The sequence below is a fragment of the Eptesicus fuscus genome, chromosome 6 (genome assembly GCF_027574615.1).
Source record: "Eptesicus fuscus isolate TK198812 chromosome 6, DD_ASM_mEF_20220401, whole genome shotgun sequence".
In the NCBI taxonomy this organism is placed as follows: Eukaryota; Metazoa; Chordata; class Mammalia; order Chiroptera; family Vespertilionidae; genus Eptesicus; species Eptesicus fuscus.
The window spans coordinates 65,842,676-65,862,241 of NC_072478.1; the positions used below are offsets into that span (position 1 = coordinate 65,842,676).

The following is a 19,566-nucleotide window of genomic DNA, read 5'->3' on the forward strand; positions in this document are numbered from 1 at the left end:
GGGAAATAATCTAATGAACATCTCTTACCAAATAGCCCATTTATTCAAACAAGATTATATGTATTTCAATGTTGCCATTCTATAGGATCGAGACACCAAAAAGAAAATAATAAATTCAGTGTATTAAACCAGCTGCTACTGCCAATACAAGAAAATATGTGCTAAATAAAAATGGATATGTTTATAACTGAAACTTTATTCACAAAATATAATATTTGAATATTATAGCTAAACAAAAGTAATTAAAAATCAATTCAAATAACTTAGAATAAGTGCTTTATTTTTTACTTCCCACAAAAACTGAAACTATCATTTACATCAGCTGCAATAGCAATAAAAATTAGAAATCAATGTACTATAACTCTTGAAAATACGAGCATAAAAAACTAAAAGAAACAAAAAGGAAATCTAAATGCTCCTTTTAAATTGAAGGTAATCTGTTTGTGATATACCCACCTGCAGATGTACAAAGAGCTGATGCATTCAAAACAGTGCAAGATTTAATTAATTTAGGACAATATTTCAACCCAGTTTTCAGTACTTTTCAATTGCTTTTGCAGGTTTATGTAGAATCACAAAAAGTAAATCACTCCTAATATGTAACCAGCTAATGCCAATTCACAATACTCCACACCAACACAATAACTATAGAAATCATGAGGTTAAACTCACAGGGGAAAAAGTAAAATCTCGCATCCAAAGTGCTTATGCTTTAATATAACTGCAATATAGTTCTACTTTCGTTAAAACAAAAAACAAAAAAAGGTTTTCTTTAAACTACACATCTAAAAGCAAATGTATCATTTCATATTCTTTTTCTGAATTAAAAAATATTTACGTAATCTTCCTTTGTTTTTAATTTCAAATATGAATTGATAGTGGGGTAATTAGATTCTTTAAGAAATCTCTATAGATGAATACAACATACTATATCTTCTTTAAGAAGTATGACCTGAAATGTTAGGCATTCCTTGTGTTGTTTTTGAATATATTTAAGGAATGCTGTTCTTGTAAACAATGGCCTTGAAAAAGAAATACTGAGACCTATTCATTACTAGAGGATCTCTATAATAGATCACCAAAACTATCCTGTTCATGAAGTCAGGGAAAACATTTTTAGAATTTATCTTGCTATGGAAAAAAAATGGTACCACTTTTCTTCCTTTTTCTTTTTTCTGATCATCACAGTTAAACATCAGAAGGTTTTCCCAAATAAATATCGATGTAAATGTTGATTTCAAGGGCAAGCAACTTTCATAAGCATCTACTTCTCAGACATTTCACCATTTGTGGAGACTGAGGCAGCACTGTTCTGGTGTGAATTGTCACTGGACTCCTGTGACATATTCCTTCTGGGAGAATTTATTGGAATCTGAAGTTGACTGGCAGATGCAGGCTTAGCAGCATTTGGTGACTTTGTGGAGGAATGAGATGGAAGTCTATGATGATCACTCTCTGAACCAGTAGATGAATGTCTTTTTCTTCCAAATTCCTCACTAATAGGGGGCTGCAAATTATGAAAGACAACACAGTAATGGTTATACTATTTTTCCTCCATTTAAAATCTAAGGCCAGACTTTTCCAACAAAGAGGAAACTGTTTGTGCTTCAGCAGATTTTATTAGTATACAAAAAACTTAACAGCAATTTAAGGTATTAACTTGAATGTCCTCCCAACTAAATCATCTCGCTAGTATTTTTTCATTCTTTCACTTAACACATGTTTATCAAGCTTCTCTTATGTTTTAGGGCTTGAACTACACAGCAGGGCATAAGTGTAAGCTTGGGTTCCTTGCTTCAAGAAAATGTTTTACAGGGGTTATTTTCCATCTTTATTCAACTTCTGTCAAATGTTAAGCATTTATAACTCTAGTCCCTTCCTCAGCCCTAACCTCCTATCCTAGGCTTGCTTAAATGGTAATGTTTAACAAACAGATAAATGGAAGCAACGGGGGGGGGGGGGGGAGGGGGAGGTGGGGAGGTGGGAGATACCAAGTCAAACACATTTAGCAAGTTTGAAGGTTTATCTCAAATTTCTAGGATAAGGACTGGAGAGCATTATTGATAGTACTAAATTTAAACACTTTCAAACATAAATATCCAGCCCCTTCAGACTGCAAGCACAGAGAGGCAGGCAGTAGAAAGGTATCCTGCATTTTAAAAAATCAGTCTTTTAGGCCTTTATAGTAACCAAGATTTTAGAGCTCAAAATGACACACAACCAAATATTTTCATTTGAAGACAAGTTAAGACCATAACCTCCTTCACCAATATTCTATTGTATTTGAAAGTGGAGGCCTGAATTCTTAGCTTCACTTCAGAAAGGACAAACATCACTATTATAAAGATAGCAGGGATGTCTCTGTGACAGAACTGGTTAGGCCACTCTAGAAACACAGCTCTTCATTCCATTAACTCCATCCCTGGGCCATCTAATCCAGCAGTCGCCAACCGGTGGTCCGTGAGGTCCAAAGGGTTGGCGACCACTGATCTAATCCATTTAGACACAAAATTTCAAGACAGATTACAGTACTAAGTAGTGATGAACCTAGCCTTCCTTTCACCTCTATTTTCTACTTTTTGATGCTTTATCTTTCCTGACTTCTCTATCTTCTTCATCCTTTTTCTTTATCTTTTTATGTTCATCCCATTCTTTTTCTAATGCTTTCCTTTCCCTTTTAAAATCACATTGTATAAAGTCTATCCTATTATCTCTACAGATGCACCTAACATTCTCGCCTAATTTTATTATGCAGGGAACCCTAGATTCATGTTATATCAGCATATGTTACAAAAACTATCCTATCTAATAAAAGAGTAATATGCAAATTGACCATCACTCCAACACACAAGATGGCTGCCCCCATGTGGACACAAGATGGCCGCCACAAGATGGCCAGCAGGGGAGAGAAGTTGGGAGGGACCAGGCCTGCAAGGGAGGGCAGTTAGGGGCAATCAGGCTGGCAGAGGAGCAGTTAGGCATCAATCAGGCTGGCAGGGGAGTGGTTAGAGGGTTATCAGGCTGGCAGGCGGAAGTGGTTAGGGGCAATCAGGAAGGCAGGCAGGCGAGCAGTTGGGATCCAGCAGTCCTGGATTGTAGAGGGATGTCTGACTGCCCCCTTAGGCCCGATCCTACTGGGCCTGCAGGGGAGGGTCCTAAACGGGCAGTCGGACATCCCTCAAGGGGTCTCAGATTGGAGAGGGTGTAGGCTTGGCTGAGGGACCCCCCCCACCCCCCGTGCACGAATTTCGTGCACTAGGCCTCTAGTAAAAATATATAAAAAGTGAAAAAATTTCAAGCTGCTAAGTGGGAAATTTGCAACATATCCACATAAAAGTTACTAAATCTATAATTTGTTTAACTATAGGAAACATACCAAAATTGAAGTGAACTGACAATTGCACTGTAGTTATGTAAGATGTTAACATTTGGGAATTCTAGGTAAAAGAGTATATGGGAATTCTCTGTACTATTTTTGTACCTGCTTTAAAATTTGATTTCAAAACTGGAAAGTTAAATTTTCAAAATAAAAAGTTAAAAATAAAATTAGCAATATAGAAGAAAGGACTTAAAACTTACATCAACACGGAAGTCTTCTAACCTCTTAAAGCTACAGAGGTATTCCTGAAGTTTTGGGTCAACAGACTGTGTCTTAGATTGAGAATATTTTAGATAAGCCCAAAACTTTTCTAATCCATACAATTGACCTAATAACAGAAAAGAATATACATAATAAGTTATATAGAAATTTTTAAAAAATTATTTATATTGAACATAATCCTACCAGCAATAAACCATTTACCTTCCAATACACACATTACCTAGGCCTTGAGAATAAGACATTTTAATGAATAAGGCAGCTAACATTGAGCATTTGCTATATACAGTGGTTTATTACATATTAAAATAATCTGAAGGATATACAACCCTGGAATATAGTTGCTTTTGTATATATTACTGATGAATAAGCTGACACTAACAAGGTTAAGTAACTTGTCCAAGATCACATAGCTACTAAGCAGTGGAAATGGGACTTTGACCTCGCCCAGGGCCTGCGCTCTTACCCACTGTGCTGCCCCACCATTCCAGGCACATACACTGATGCTACAGAAATTTTGTGTAAGAGAATATCAGTGAGTAGTCACATTTGTCAAGTGAATAATGACAAATACAACTCCTCATAGGAAAGGTCTTACTCCTTATGGTGCCCCATCCTTCATCAAGCACCACAATAGTGGCCTGAAGATCTTAAGTGGTCTGCCTTGAGGAAAAAGTTATAAATTTCCTATTCATTGACACTCAGGTTTACAATGAATAAATAGAATAAGTTATTTTTTGTTTTGTTACCAGATTCGTAGTCTTTTTTGGTTTCTTCTTGGAAATCCTTAAAAATTTCTTGTCTGAATTTTTTTTCCAGTCCATAACTGTAAAACCTGAAAAGACATTCTAATCCATACCTGTGAAAGAGAAATTAAATACTTATAATTTTTTTGCCATGACAATATCAATATCTCATATTTAACAGCATTGATACAAGCAAATATGGCACAAATAACCCCAAACAAAAAAAATGTTCAATATACAGATGTTGAGTTGAAGCAGTAACTAGTAATCCATAGTTGGCTTTGCTGTTTTTGTTGACTCAGCCATGGCACCTCCTGGAGGTACACTGGGAACATGGAGAATGAGAGGAACCCTTGAACAACGAGAATGTAACTTCTTTGGAGGAACTAGCCAAAAGATTTAATGATAAATTGAGAATCTTTTATATTTTTCCCAAACCAAGGTTTATAATGGTGTGTTTGTGCATGGTATTAAATATTCTTTTTTTACAGAGAGGAAGGGAGAGAGATAGAGAGTTAGAAACATCAATGAGAGAGAAATATCGATCAGCTGCCTCCAGCACACCCCCTACTGGGGATGTGCCTGCAACCAAGGACGTGCCATTGACCGGAATCGAACCTGGGACCTTTCAGTCCGCAGGCTGACGCTCTATCCACTGAGCCAAACCGGTTTCAGTATTAAATATTCTTGAACATAATCTTTACTCTAGAGAGATAAAGACCATACTCTTATGCTCTAAACCTTAGGCGTTGTTGACCCATTTGATAAAGTACATTTCATAAAAGACATTTTGCTAAAAGAATTGTAATCACTAAATAAATCAGAAAACAAATGTCCTTGTTTTTCTCCTTTAAGTACCTAGAGAATTGGAGTCCTAGCCGGTTTGGCTCAGTGGAATATTGGCCCACAGACTAAAGGGTCCTGGGTTTGATTCTGGTCAAGGGCAGGTACCTGGGTTGTAGGTACATTTGATTCTGGTCAAAGGCAGGTACCTGGGTTGTACCAGCCCTGGTCGGGGCACGTGCAGGAGGCAACGAATCGATGGGTCTCTCTCACATCGATGTTTCTCTGTGTCTCTCCCCTTCCCTTCCACTCTCTCTAAAAATGAATGGAAAAATATCCTCGGGTGAAGATTAGGAAAAAAAAAAAAAAAAGAGCCACAAAAAACTACCTAGGGAGCCTGAGACAAGTTGTGGATAGTGGATCAGCAAACTACATGGGCTCAACCTCCAACTAACGGTGAGAGTAAAACCCATGAAAGCAGACAAAATCAACAGGACAGCAGTGTAAGGGCCATGTTTAGCTCACTCAACTAAAATATGCCACAAAAGATTCCTCATTTTTAAAATCCTTGTCATTCTGGATGCCCCAGTGTATTAGAGAAGAAGGGTGTGTGTGTGTGGGTGTGTGTTTTGTAACTAGCTTATTTACAAAATAAAGAGTAATAGTCCAGAGGAATATCAACCTGCCAAGAGAAATGTAGGACTACCAACTACACACCCACAGATGAACTGGAGCCCTGTGCTCTGGTTGCCATAAGTGAGGCTACTCTTTGAGCTTGTTTGACTGAAGGTTAAGGGAACTAAGGATTAAAGGAACACCAGCTCAGAATAACAAATGTGCCTTGACTCTCTTCTTAAGGGATCATATTACATTAATATCAGTGGTTCTCAACCTTGTCTACATATAAGAATCATCAAGGAGCTTTTAAAAAACACTGATGCGCAGGCTCCACTGCAAACCATTAAAATCACCATCTTTGGGGGTGAAGCCTAAGCCCCTTTCTTCTTTTCTCTCTGAAAAGCAGAATTTAGAACTTTTGGTTTTTATCAGATTAATACTTTAGAGGAATGTTAGAATTTTTAGATTATTGGAAATAACTAATAGACTACTACAACATTTGAGTTTTACTCTTATATCTTAGCAAATCAATTCCAAAGACCAAAAGTATAACATTAATAACACAACCCAAATATGCAGCATAACTGCTAGATGAAGAGCAGAGCAAGTGACCAGCATCTTAGTTGTCATTTATTCACATACCCCTCACTGTGAGATGCTCAAAGACTAAGAACCAGAAAGAACAATATTTAAATTCTAGGCTTATAACTATATCCCTGTAAATAGGGATTAAAATATCCTACTTTTCAAGAATAGATGAGATACTAATTGTAAAGCACTTAGACCATAGCTGGCACATTGAAGATATGTAATAAATGTTATTTCTCTTCCTCCTTCTTGAAACCATCTTAATGTTACTTCTTGTCAATGGATATATTTAGTAAAAATCTTCTTCCTAATAATAATAACCACTCATTGAGCACTTACTATGTATCAGTCCTTTACATGATGTTTTGTTTAATCTTCACAATAACCTTACAAGGGTATCTACCATAATTTTCCCAACTTTATAACTAACTTAAAGCTTGGGGGATTAAAATTTGACACGGCCACAATAAATTAATGGGCTAGAACTCAAAACTAGGTCTCATTTCAAAGCCTCCCAGTGCTGAACCACTATGCTATACTTCCTAAGAAATAGCTAATCCAGTCTAGTCATGAACACTGAAGAAATAGACCCAAAATTATAAAAGATGTTAAAAAGCTATTAGAAATGTACACAGAGGAGGAACTCCCAACCTAGACTTGGGTAGGAATGGGATCAGAAAAGTATTAGTAAGTTCTGCAGAAAAGTTGTTTGCTTATTAAATAGCAAAATATGCTGAAATTAATTATAACAATGGCTTTCAAACTCTTCTGAGTTTAATAGTAAGAAAAATATTTTAATTTGTGAACAAGTCAATACAACACTCATATACACTGTGTGTATATAAAAGCACATATAAGTTTTTCAAACTACTCTTAAATTTATACATATGTATGAATTATGAAACAACTTAATTTTACTATGTTACTGTATTTTCTACTGTATATTTTTAAGCAAGTCAGAATCACTAAATTGATTTCTCAACTCTTCAATGGGTTATAAACCACACTGTGAATGAGAACATCGAGATCAGAAATGGCCAAGTTTGCCTTTTGTGTCAAATCTGGTAAACTAGCTAGCAATAGCTATTAAAATTGTGATAAAAGAAAGACTACTGAATTCAAGAGCAATATTAAAACTGCTGGATTGATTAGAGATGTCAGCAATGGACAGAGGAGAGGAAAATAGAGTTAGGTACACATGCCATGTGCCTGTCATTCCTTACCAAGATAAGGATTCTAGATGCAAACTAAATTAAATGGGCTTTATTTTTACAAGTCAGTGCAAATGTAATGTTTTCTAAAAAATTTTCTTGCAGCAAATTTTCCCCTCTTAAAGATCACAATACCTTTTTTTTAAAAAAATTGATTTCAGAGAAGAAGGGAGAGATAGAAACATCAATGATGAGAGAGAATCACTGATCGGCTGCCTCCTGCACACCCCCTACTGGGGATTGAGCCTGCAACCCCGGACACGTGCCCTTGACCAAAATCAATCCTGGGACTCTTTAGTCCACAGGCCAACGCTCTAACCACTGAGCCAAACCAGCTAGGGCTAACAATATATTTTTATTTGAGATTTACAAGAGGAACCCATTTTTAGACCTTGAAGATGGGTAAATCTAGAAAATATTGAGAGGAAAATTATCTTTTTTCTTCTATCCCTACTTCTTTCTCACTTTACCCAGGAATAAATAGCTTGTAGTAGTCCACTAAGTGTTCTTTCTCACTCTCCTGATCTGGTCTCAATTCAGCCTTATAGGCACTCTCAAAATTACCCCTGAACATTTCTCCAAAAAAAAAGCAAGGTTTAACTGGACAAAACCAATGAGTTAGTCAAGCAGAGGGAGGAAGAAAAGAACAAACAGGTAAGAATATCTAAAGATAATCTGGATGCTAGAGAGCTTGGTTCACTCAGAGAACATGTAGTTAGTATCACTGCTGCCTAGAGAACTAACTGCAGGAAAAATGAGATTGGACAGGTAAATCAGGTCATGAGAGGTCTTAGTTTTTCTTGGCTCAAGCACGTATTAATTTGGGGACATATATGCACATGCAAGGGAAGTTGGTAATGGTGAACAAGAGAGAGAGAAATCTTTCAAATTTCATTTGGCCTTTATGCCATCCCTAAAATGATCCCAAATGATCCTATCTCCTGGTATTCACAACCTTGTACAATACCCTCCCACACTGTATAGGGTGGGTCTACGAATGACACAATGTGGCAGAAATGATAGTATGTCACTTTCAAGTGTAGATTATACATGGCACTGAGGCTTCCCTCTTAGAAGTTCTCCCTCTTTTGTCGTTCATCAGCTCTGAGTCATGTCGTAAGATGACCTAAGCAGAGGCCTGTATGGTCAAGAACTAAAGCTCCTGCCCATAACCATGTGAGTGAGCTTGAAGAGGATCCTCCAGCCAGTCAAGTCTGTCGCCCTATCCAACACTTCAATTGCAATTTCATTAGAGAACTGAACAAGAACGACCCAGCTAAGCTGTTCCTGGAGTCCTGACCCATAGAAACTGTGGACTATTAAATGTTTGCTGTTTCTGAGCTTGGGGGTACTTTGCTATGCAGCAACAGACATTAGGACAGCTTCCCTCCGGTTATGCAGGCTACTTTCACAGTTCAAAACTGGGCTACTTTTATTTTTAAAAAATCTCTCCAAGTGTAAAATACAGAAAAATATTGGACCTGTAATTTTCTTTTGCATCTTCCCAAGCAAGTTGTTTAAATTCCTCGTACATTTTTTTATTGAAGTGGTCTCTGAGGAAAAAAGACCAGAAACGAAAGAGAGTATTCATTTCTTGAGACTGGCCAACTCCCAAGCGCTTTCTGTCTGGAAAAAGTTAAAATGATAAAACATTTTTTAAAGTAAAGAAACTTAATAAAGGCAAAACAACAGATGTTTTACATAACTTAAAGAAAGCTGAAACATATTAATCCTCAAAATGTATTTGGGTTTCTTCTAAATAAATTTAAGCATTTGCCAAAAGTAACAAGAATATGGTCAACTTTATTTCTTAACTAGAGGCCCGGTGCACGAGTTTGTGCACCAGTGGGGTCCCTCAGCCTGGCCTGCAGGATCAGGCCAAAACCGGCTCTGACATCCCCTGAGGGGTTCCGGATTGCAAGAGGGTGCAGGCCAGGCCAAGGGAACCCACCGGTGCATGATCGGGGCCGGGGAGGGATGCTGGAGGATGGTCAGCCAGGGAGGGACTGCAGGAGGGCTCCAGGGTGTCTCTGTCCCATCTCACTCAGTCCCAATTGGCCGGACCACAGCAGCAAGCTAACCTACCAGTTGGAGTATCTGCCCCCTGGTGGTCAGTGCCTGTCATAGCGAGCGGTGGAGTGGCTTGAGCATATCATTAGCATATTACGGTTTGATTGGTTGAACAGCCAACTGGACACTTAGCATATTAGGCTTTTATTATATAGGATATGTGTCTAAGCTACAAAATACCTAAGAATATATATAAACATGTTTAATTAAGGTAACTATAAGTATAACAAATAAAAGAATATCTTAACCTAATATTAAATGTCACAATTTGAAATTTTTAGAATTACATTTTATTTTTAAACATAGCTATGTAAAAGACAAGCATCTTACCACTTAGGCATCTTCGATGATACTTGTGGTACACTTGTTGGGTAAAGCCATTTTCCTTCAAAAGTTCATGAGAAGGATGCTGAAACTTCGGGAACGAGTGAGGAGTACATCCATAACTTCCTATGAGTTGGGCACCTTCTGAAGGTGAAGCATTTGAACTGCTGTTTGAGGAGGGGGGGAAAGCCTTCAAACTAAAATATCAAGAACCAAGTGTTTAAAACGATTTGCACTACTGGCTCACTACTGAGAATATGAGCAATGGAAAAGACATTAGTCCCCAAAATGCTCCTAAACAAACGATATATAGATCTACATATGAATTGCTATTTATGCTCAACACGCAGGTAAATTCAGAAGTTGATTTAAAAAGTCAAATTCTGAACCTAAAATAATAACTAGAAGCAGATAACTGAATAGCTAGCTTATTCCTCTTCTAGATCCATTATTTAGTTTAGATAATTTTTTATGGTAGAAAATTTTTCAGTTTTCTTGAGTAATTAGGCTAATGATGTAAATTGAGTAAGTGAAAATAATGAATAAAATCTGGCACAAAGGCAATAATTTCACATACCTGCAATTTTGTAAATCAATTCCACTTCTGAAATATTTCCTAAATCCATCTGTTCTTTTTTTTTTGCACTCCATTATTCAAATTTATACTTTCTGATGCTTTCAACGGAACTGTCATCTTTGTTTTTCCATCTCCCTCCTCTATCTTTCCACCAAAGTTATCTTCCTAAGACATTATTCTAAATTGGTGGTTCTCAATGTGTGGTCTGTGGATGCTTAAAGGGGTTTCCAAAAAGTCTGTAAGGTCAAATCTAAAATAGTATTTGCTCTATTTACCGTGTTAACATTTGTACTGATAATACTAAAGCAATGGTGTATATAATCACTGATGCAAACTGAGACAGTGCCACCAAATTTCACTTACTAGTGCTTGTATTATTGATTGCTATATTTCTGATGTCCTTGATGAAGCAAAAAAAATTTTCATGAAATCTCAACCCCTAAGTATGTCTTATTGTGTGTGACAAAATGGGGCAGAAACTTTACTTTTGCAAAATGAGAAAGTTCTGGAGATGTTTTACAACAATGTGACTATACTTAACACTACAGAACAGTACACTTAAAATAGTTAAGACAAATTTTATGTTATGCGTTTTTTTATCACAATTAGAAAAATATGGGATGGAAGGAAGCAAAAAGCACTTTTGTGACAAATCAAAGTCAATGAACTAAATGTCTATTTCATTCCTAGCCCCCAATGTGATGGTAGTAAGAAGTAATTAAGTCATTAGGGTACAGCTCTTAGAAATGGGATTAGTGCCCTTCTTCTAAGAAGAGACATGAGAGAGCTTGCTTCCTCTCCCTCTCTCTCTCTGCTCTCCATCATGTAAAGATACAACAAGATGGTCATCTGAAAACTGCAAGTGGTCTCTCACCAGACACTGGATCTGTTGGCACCTTGCCCTTGTAACTGAGAGAAATGAAGATTTGTAGTTTAAGCTTCCTAATCTATAGCATACTAGTTATAACAGCTTGAACGAAGAGAAATGTCTTAAGTCAAAGCATGTGTGTGATAAAGTTGTAAGCTGAACTAAGTGACTTTTTCATAGAATACCATTTTTAATTAGGAGAATAACCAATAAAATATGGTTATTCAGATTTTGTTTTGCGTAAGACATTTCCTTGAAAATGAACAAAATTAGTCTGTAATATCAAGGAAAAATTTGAGCTTTCATGCAAAAATTAAAATTTTGGAAACCTTGTATTTGTCCCCAGGAGTTTGGCAGTTTCCACTAATACCTAAAAACTTTTCTAATGAAATTAGTAGTTACTTTTTTAGGAGTCTGTGTGTACAAGTCTCTGTGAGTGGTAAAATATACATGACTCTTATAATGTAGTAATTCTAGCAATCAGATTCTCCCTCTTCCCAAGGGTTTGCCAGTTTTGTTTTTGTTTGTTTGTTTTATTATTACAGGGTGTTTCTACGCTGGAAATAAGCCTGGGATGAAAGCTTAAAGTCTTCTCCGGTCTTTTCTGAGCCTGCATCGTTCCTTGGGCATGTGTGGTAGTTTTCTACATTTCCCTCTATGAGCGGTTGTTTTTGAATGCCCCCAAAATAGGACATTGAGACAGAGGGAAATGAAACAATGGACACCAGACTCTGTGGCTGCACCTTGTTGATCAGAGGCAGTTAGCAGTCAGAACACAGAACTTCAGCAAGCCACACCATAAAGTGGGTAGCCATCTTCCAGTCTGTCACAGAGCTGGGAGGTGGGAGATGGGTATCTGCTACCACATCAAAGGCTGACAATGACCAACATTAACCACAATTTATCAGATAAGCTTTCCCTTGGAAGCTTTAAAGGTTAAAACAGATGCCCTAGCCCAGTGGTCGGCAAACTGTGGCTCGCGAGCGCCACAGTTTGCTGCTCTGTTGACTGAGTTTGCCGACCACTGACCTAGACTCTCGATTCCAATAATTACAGGCTGTTGTTGTTCCTTGTGATTAAGCCCCTATCCAGTGGTCGGCAAACTCAGTCAACAGAGCGGCAAACCGCGAGCCGCAGTTTGCCGACCACTGCCCTAGCCAGTTTGGCTTAGTGGATAGAACGCCGGTCTACAGACTCAAGGGTCCCAGGTTCAATTCCAGTCAAGGGCAGATGCCCCAGTTGCAGTCTTGATCCCCAGTAGGGGGCATCCAAGAGGCAGCTGATCAATGATTCTCTCTCACTGATGTCTCTATCCCTCTCTCCCTCATCCTTCCTCTCTCTTGAAATCAATAAAAATTTATTTTTTAAAAATTCACTGGTATGTAAAGGTAATTGATATGGTTTCATATTCCACACTGCAACTAAATTTTTTAGAAAACTACCACCCATTCAGCTTTGGTATAATATCAAACAAGAATATCTTCAAATTATCTGAAAAGGCTAATAAATATTCCTCCCTTTCCTGAATTTTATTCCTCTACTTCAACAAAATCAACAAATTAAAATTAAATTATATTAACATATAATGGGTTTATTATTATTATTTTAAAATGAATATTTATATTTTTTCAGTTTTACTTTTTAATTCAGTGAATTATATAACTCCCAAAACAAAAGCTCTTTGAGGTCCTCAATCATTTTTTAAAGTCTAAAAAGGTCCGTAAACCAAAAAGTTTCAAAAGTATTTAACTAAATCATACCACTTTTGCTGCTCAAAACCCATTACCTACAGAATAAGTCCAATTTTCTCAACAGGATATTCAAAAGGGCCTGATCAAACCTTGACATAATTTTTACAAGAATCATTTCCCATAAAATCCCATTAAGGCCTTCTCATATCTTAGGCTCCAGCTGCATATAAGTGATGTGCCTTGTGCTACACCATGATATATTTTTATATTTCTGGTAACTTTGTTATTTCCTCCCTTCTAAATCCTGTACCTATTTCCCACCTTGGCCTGTTAAAATCTTACTCATCCATCAAGACCAATACTATGGTCCATGCCCAGCAAGTTTCTCATGACACCCCCCAAGCAAACCAAATAAACCATGGGAAAATTAGAGTTAAGTTATACAAAGTAGTTCTATATTCAACACCATTTGTTCACACAAGGTCATTATCTGCTTTGAAGTGGGAGAGGTAGTTTCATTCACCTGGTCATTTATTGAGTACTACATATGCCAGGCACTGAGGTTCTGCCATCCATTAATTTACTATCTGAAGAAGACAAATATAAAAATTTAAATAACGCCTATAAAACATTTAGCACAGTGCCTGGGGCACTGCTCAAAGAATGTAGTAAGCATTAGCCAGCATTAAATAATTTCACTACAATGATTATACCATGGCTGATACACATCACAAAGAGCCAGAAAGAAAGAACTTTCAAAAGAAGGAGCAGTGGGAGACAAGGGAAAGCAGAGATAAAGAAGCCCTGTGGTATAATAGAAGGCAAAGTCACTGGGTACAGGTAGGCCCAGGAGCCCCCATCTTGTGAGGAAGTCAATTAAAGATTAGTGAAAAAACTGTAGATGACACAGCTGAGGAAAGAATTAGTAAACTTGGATATACATCAATCAAAATTTCCAGATAAAGATTAGAAAAAAGATCAGCTCACCCAAGAGCATTTACTTCTCCTTCTTTGGTTTCTCTTCAGTATTTTCATTGTTCTATAATTTGCTAACATTAATTTGTAAGTTATTTATAAATATCTAATTAATAACTGTTTTCAACAAACTTAAAATCAAGAAGAAAACGATGTTTGACAAATACAGTACCTGACAGAGGGTGTTCTTGGCCCGTGATCTCTGGAATCCATTACCCAACCAACATGACACTCCAGAGGGGGATTTGTACTATGTCTTGTTTTTCTCTTTCTTGGACTCTAAACAGAAGTCAAACATTGCAATAACTTTCACTAGTATGAACTTCTCAAGTAAATTAAACCCCTCTGACTGTAAACCAACTCAAACATTTTCATACTGTGGATGACACATTATGAAATCACATGAAGTCACAAAACTCAAACTACCACATACAAGTTACAAAACTTAACAAACAAGGCCCTTGGCTAGACTTCAAACTAAGGATGAAAGGAAATACAACTTAGCATAATTCTTCATTATACCTTCTGATCATCTTTTATTACACAACCCAACTGTACAGTAGTTATTCCTTAACCTAAGAAAATGTCACTATAGCCCTAGCTGGTTTGGCTCAATGGATAGAGCATCAGTCTGCAGACTGAAAGGTCCCAGGTTCGATTCCAGCCAAGGGCACATGCCTGGGTTGCGGGCTTGATCCCCAGTAGGGGGCGTGCAAGAGGCAGCCAATCAATGATTCTCTCTCATCATTGATGTTTCTATCTCTCCCTCTCCCTCTCTAAAATCAATAAAATATATTTTTTAAAAAGGAAAAGAAAACGTCACTATAGTAAAACATCATTTTTAACGAATTCTTACAATCTAAAATATACATTTTTAAATGTGATATAAACTAGAAAGTCTCATTTTGTAATGTTAAAGGATACAGAATGCAGGCTTTATATTCCTGGTTGTTTCGAGTACCTTTATATCAAGGGCTTTTGATTCTTTAACCACAGGATAAAATCTTGGTGTTTTGTTTGGATCTTGTAACCTGGGTGTTCGGGGTGTTTTGGGTGTCCTTGCAGGATAAATTCTAGAAGATTCTGGAACTGCTGTTGGCAGTGAACAGACTGTTGTTGTTGAAGATATTTCTGAAACAACAAACCATTTCTGAGCTAATTCATCAGTCAAATCAGCAAAATAAAAAGCTATTAATAGTATTTTCGATAGCTAGAAAAATATTTTACTTTGAGAAAAAGGGTAATTCTGAAATTCTCTACTCTCAAAGGATTTCTTCATTGGGAACATTTCAAATATATAAGAATAAAAATGAAAAAAATCATTTGTCTACAAATTAACCTAACTTTTCTAAATTTTAATTTTGCTGTATCGTTTTCTTTTCTTTTTTTTTATTAAAGAAAAACAGCCTGGAGCCCACTGTCTAACCTTCCCTAATCACATTTTACTTTTCCTCCTGATAGATAACCAGAGTCTTAAGTTTAAGAGTTTTATCAATTATTATACATGTAATATTATTTTCCATAATTAACTTTATATAAGTGACATCATACTATATGTATCATTTTGAAAGCTTTTCCAGTCAATATTTTGTTTGTGACTTGACTAGTCATATTTGCATATCTTTGGTTTATTCACATGACTGCAGACTATTATGTTGTTATACAAACATATCAAAATGTATTCATTCTCCTGAAAATCAACATTTATGTTATTTCTAGTTTTGGGTTTTTTTTTTTGTATAATCAACACTTCTGCACTGAAGGTTAAAGAACATGTCTTCTAGTACAGGTATGAGCATATTTCTAGTGTTCATATCTAAAATGGAAATGCTGAGTCAAATGGCACATGTATCTATTGACTTAAATACTGACTGCAAGCTGCTTTGTATAGTGGCATCATCAATTTATAATCCCACCAGAATGTAAAAGTCCCAGCAATTTCACACCCTGGTCAAGACTGGGTTTTGTTCAGATTTTTAAGTATTTTTCCATCTCATGAGATTTAAATGGTATTTGTATTTCCTTGGTTACTAGTGAAGTTGAGCATATTTTCATATGCATAGTTATCACTCAGAGTTCCCCTTTTGTGAACTTTCCATTCATATCCTTTGACTATTTTTCTATTGGTTTGTTTCGCTAATTAGTTTGTGAAAATCTGGTAAAATACTAAGTAAGCAAGCACATGAATTAAGTAGTAATGTCAAAAGTGTAAGCTCCAGCCCGGCTGGTGTGGTTCAGTGGCTGAATGTCGACCTGTGAACAGGAGGTCACAGTTAGATTCCTGGTCAAAGAACATACCTGGGTTGCAGGCTCAATCCCCAATGTGGGGCATGTAGGAAGAAACAAATCAATGACTCTCTCTCATAATTGATCTCTCTTTCTCTCTCTCTCAATAAAATACATGTATGTTTTTTTAAGTGTCAGTTCCAGCCTTCGTCAGAGATGCTCAATTGATTAGAGTATTGACCCTTACACCAAAAGGTGGTGTGTTTGATTGCTGGTCAGGTTGCAGATTTGATTCCTGGCCTGAGCACGTGCAGGAGGCAACTGATCAATGTTTCTCTCTCTCTCTCTCCCCCTTCCAATCTCTAAATATCAATTTTAAAAAATGTAAGCTCCATTTCTATATGATTTTTCTTCAGACTTAACTTCTTTAGATTCACATAAAAATCTTTTGTTCATTCAACAAATATTGAGTACCCACTATTCTAGACACAAGTTTGTAAACTCAAAAGTGAACTTACCCACTCTATTAGTTAGTCTCCCTGTCTTGCCATCTCCCCTCCCAATCCACTTTCTGTACTGTTACCAGACTTTCCTGATTTTGTCATCTCTGCATTTTATCCATTTATTGTTTGATTTATTAAATTAAAATTTATTTTCTTACAGATCATCCTATTAGATGCTAAGGCTAAGTCTCAGTGCTTCCCTAAAAGTAAGGGCCACAATCTTTTATTAGTGCACTAGTGCCTATAATAGCACCTAGAAAAAGTATATCCCCACCAAATGACTGATCAACTTAACAGAATTGTGTTAATGCTGTTTTTCCTTATACCAAAAATATAAATAATCTCAAGGATAACATTATGATCTTATGCTGAAATATATGTAAAAATCAGTGCCTTTCTAGAAGATCTAGAAGCAATAACAACCCAGAAACAGAAAGGTTCCTAGAAACCAGACTATAGTTTTTAAATTCCATTTCCTACTGACTTGGTCTGCTAGAAGAAATAAAGTCTGGAGCAAAGCATAATATGAGCCTGGAAAATCTGGAGCCAGACAGCAATGAGATTAATAAAGAAAATACTGCCCAGATAGTGTGGCTCAGTGGTTGAGCACTGATCATGAATCAGGAGGTCATGGTTCGAGATTCCCAGTCAGGGTATATGCCTGGGTGGCGGGCTTGATCACTATTAGGAGACATGTAGGAGGCAGCTTATCAATGATTCTCTCTCATCATTGATGTTTCTATCTATCTCTCTCTCTCTCCCTTGCTCTCTCTGAAATAAAAACATATTAAAAAAAGAATGGGGGGGTCAATTGGGAAAAAAGGAGACAAATGTAAAACTTTAGACAACAAATAAATAAGTAAATAAATTTAAAAAAAAGAAAGAAAATACTAGCTTAGGTCATGAGGACACAACAGAAAACTTTAGGGTATCCCACTAATAAAATGATCTGACCACTAAAAATAATGACTAAAATGAATTAAACATATCAAATAAATAAGCTCTATAAGTTCATAATGGCACTTTACAACTTAAAATCATATTTGTAGGCTGCTGGGACACCAACTCATTCAGAAAATTGATAAATTGAATAAAAAGAAACAAGTATTTACCATTCCTTTCCTGTAAAAATTAAGTATCCAGGGTAACCAAAAAATTGATAAGAGTATTCTTTAAAGAACTGAAGGTAAGAAATACAGAAGGAATGATTTTTTAAAAAAAGACTACTGTAAGTCGCATTTAACATCATCGATAGCTTCTGTGACTTGAATGGAAACAACATATAACAAAAATGACTTTACCACAGGCTCATTTATATAGACAAAAAGTTAAGTTCCTATGGTATCTTATCAACATTTTAACAAAATGATGTTCAATGAAATTACATTATTCAAGGACCTGCTGTATATTACAACTTTAATGAAATAAAAAAAATCTAGGGAATATTCATCAATGACTGTATAAAACCAGTTGGTAAAACACTGAAGGGAAATTAAACACCAAAGACATAAGCCATGGCCCTGACTGGTTTGGTTCAGTGGATAGAGCGTCAGCCTGCGGACTGAAGGGTCCCAGGTTCGATTCTGGTCAAGGGCATATACCTTGGTTGCGGGCACATCCCCAGTAGGGGGTGTGCAGGAGGTAGCTGATCGATGTTTCTCTCTCACTGATGTTTCTAACTCTCTATCCCTTTCCCTTCCTCTCTGTAAAACATCAATAAAATATATATATATTTTTTTAAATTTCTTTATTGATTAAGGTGTCACATATTTGTCCTCATCCCCCCATTCCCATCCCACCCCTCTCCCCACGCATGCCCCAATCCCCTGTTGAACTTAACCGTTGGATAGGCTTATATGCATGCATACAGGTCCTTTGGTTGAACTCTCCCCCTCCCCCCCACCCTCCCCCTACCATCCCCTATCCTCCCTCTGAGGCCCGATAGTCCGATCGATGCCTCCTTGCTTCTGGTTCTGTTCTTGTTCCTCAGTCTATGTTGTTCATCATTTCCCCTAGATGAGCGAGATCATATGTCACTAGATATATACTAATAAGAACTGAATGTGAGACGAGCAATAATATTTATGCTGACAGGCAAATGAATCAATCTGTAGCGAGCTTCCCCCTGGACCAACAGTTCTTTTGAGATCCAATTTCGATGTCCACTAGTTCCTTATGTGTACATGTCAGCACTGACCCCTCAGCTCTGGATGGTGGACAAATGGTGGTAATGGAGGTCTGACTCCCTCTGGTTTGGTCTCGGCCGAACCCAGGGGCACGGCGTCACCCGGACTAAGGGGCACGTGGCCTCACCCATACCCAAGGGGCGCGTGGTCTCACCCGGGCCTGGGACCCAGCCTCACCCGGATGGATCCAGGGGCGCACGGCCTCACCCGGACCCAGGATCTGGCTTCACCCGTCCCCAGGGACACTTGGCCTCTCCCAGACCCAGGGGCACGTGGCCTCACCCGGGCTTAGTTGCACAAGGCCTCACCTGGATCCAGGGACACATGGTCTCTCCCGGACCCAGGGACGCTTGGCCTCACCCAGACCCAGGGCCACTTGGGCTCACCCGGGCCTAGGTGCACGAGGCCTCATCCGGATCCAGGGACGCATGGTCTCACCCGGACCCAGGGACGCTTGGCCTCTCCCAGACCCAGGGGCACGTGGCCTCACCCAGGCCTAGGTTCACGAGGCCTCACCCAGATCCAGGGACTCATGGTCTCACCCAGACCCAGGAACGTTTGGCCACTCCCAGACCCAGGGCCACTTGGGCTCACCCGGGCCT

At 37.7% G+C, this 19,566-nt stretch overlaps 1 protein-coding gene across 12 annotated transcripts in view; it reads right to left on the reverse strand.

Moving 5' to 3' along the window:
* The window catches only part of LARP1B (La ribonucleoprotein 1B), a 135,141-nt gene that overhangs the window by 40,602 nt on the left and 74,973 nt on the right, over nt 1-19,566 (reverse strand). For 4 of the 12 annotated variants that reach the window (XM_054717741.1, XM_054717738.1, XM_054717740.1 and 1 more), the window contains 7 exons: nt 15,011-15,180; nt 14,222-14,328; nt 9,945-10,135; nt 9,026-9,170; nt 4,348-4,457; nt 3,580-3,707; nt 1,285-1,507 (listed from right to left, as the gene is read on the reverse strand). In XM_054717741.1, the coding sequence (XP_054573716.1) occupies nt 1,285-1,507; nt 3,580-3,707; nt 4,348-4,457; nt 9,026-9,170; nt 9,945-10,135; nt 14,222-14,328; nt 15,011-15,180 (1,074 nt within the window). Of the gene's footprint in view, nt 1-1,151; nt 1,508-3,579; nt 3,708-4,347; nt 4,458-9,025; nt 9,171-9,944; nt 10,136-13,632; nt 13,662-14,221; nt 14,329-15,010; nt 15,181-19,566 lie in introns of those variants that run through there. The other 8 variants (XR_008556370.1, XM_028150483.2, XM_028150481.2 and 5 more) reach the window with 8 other exon arrangements.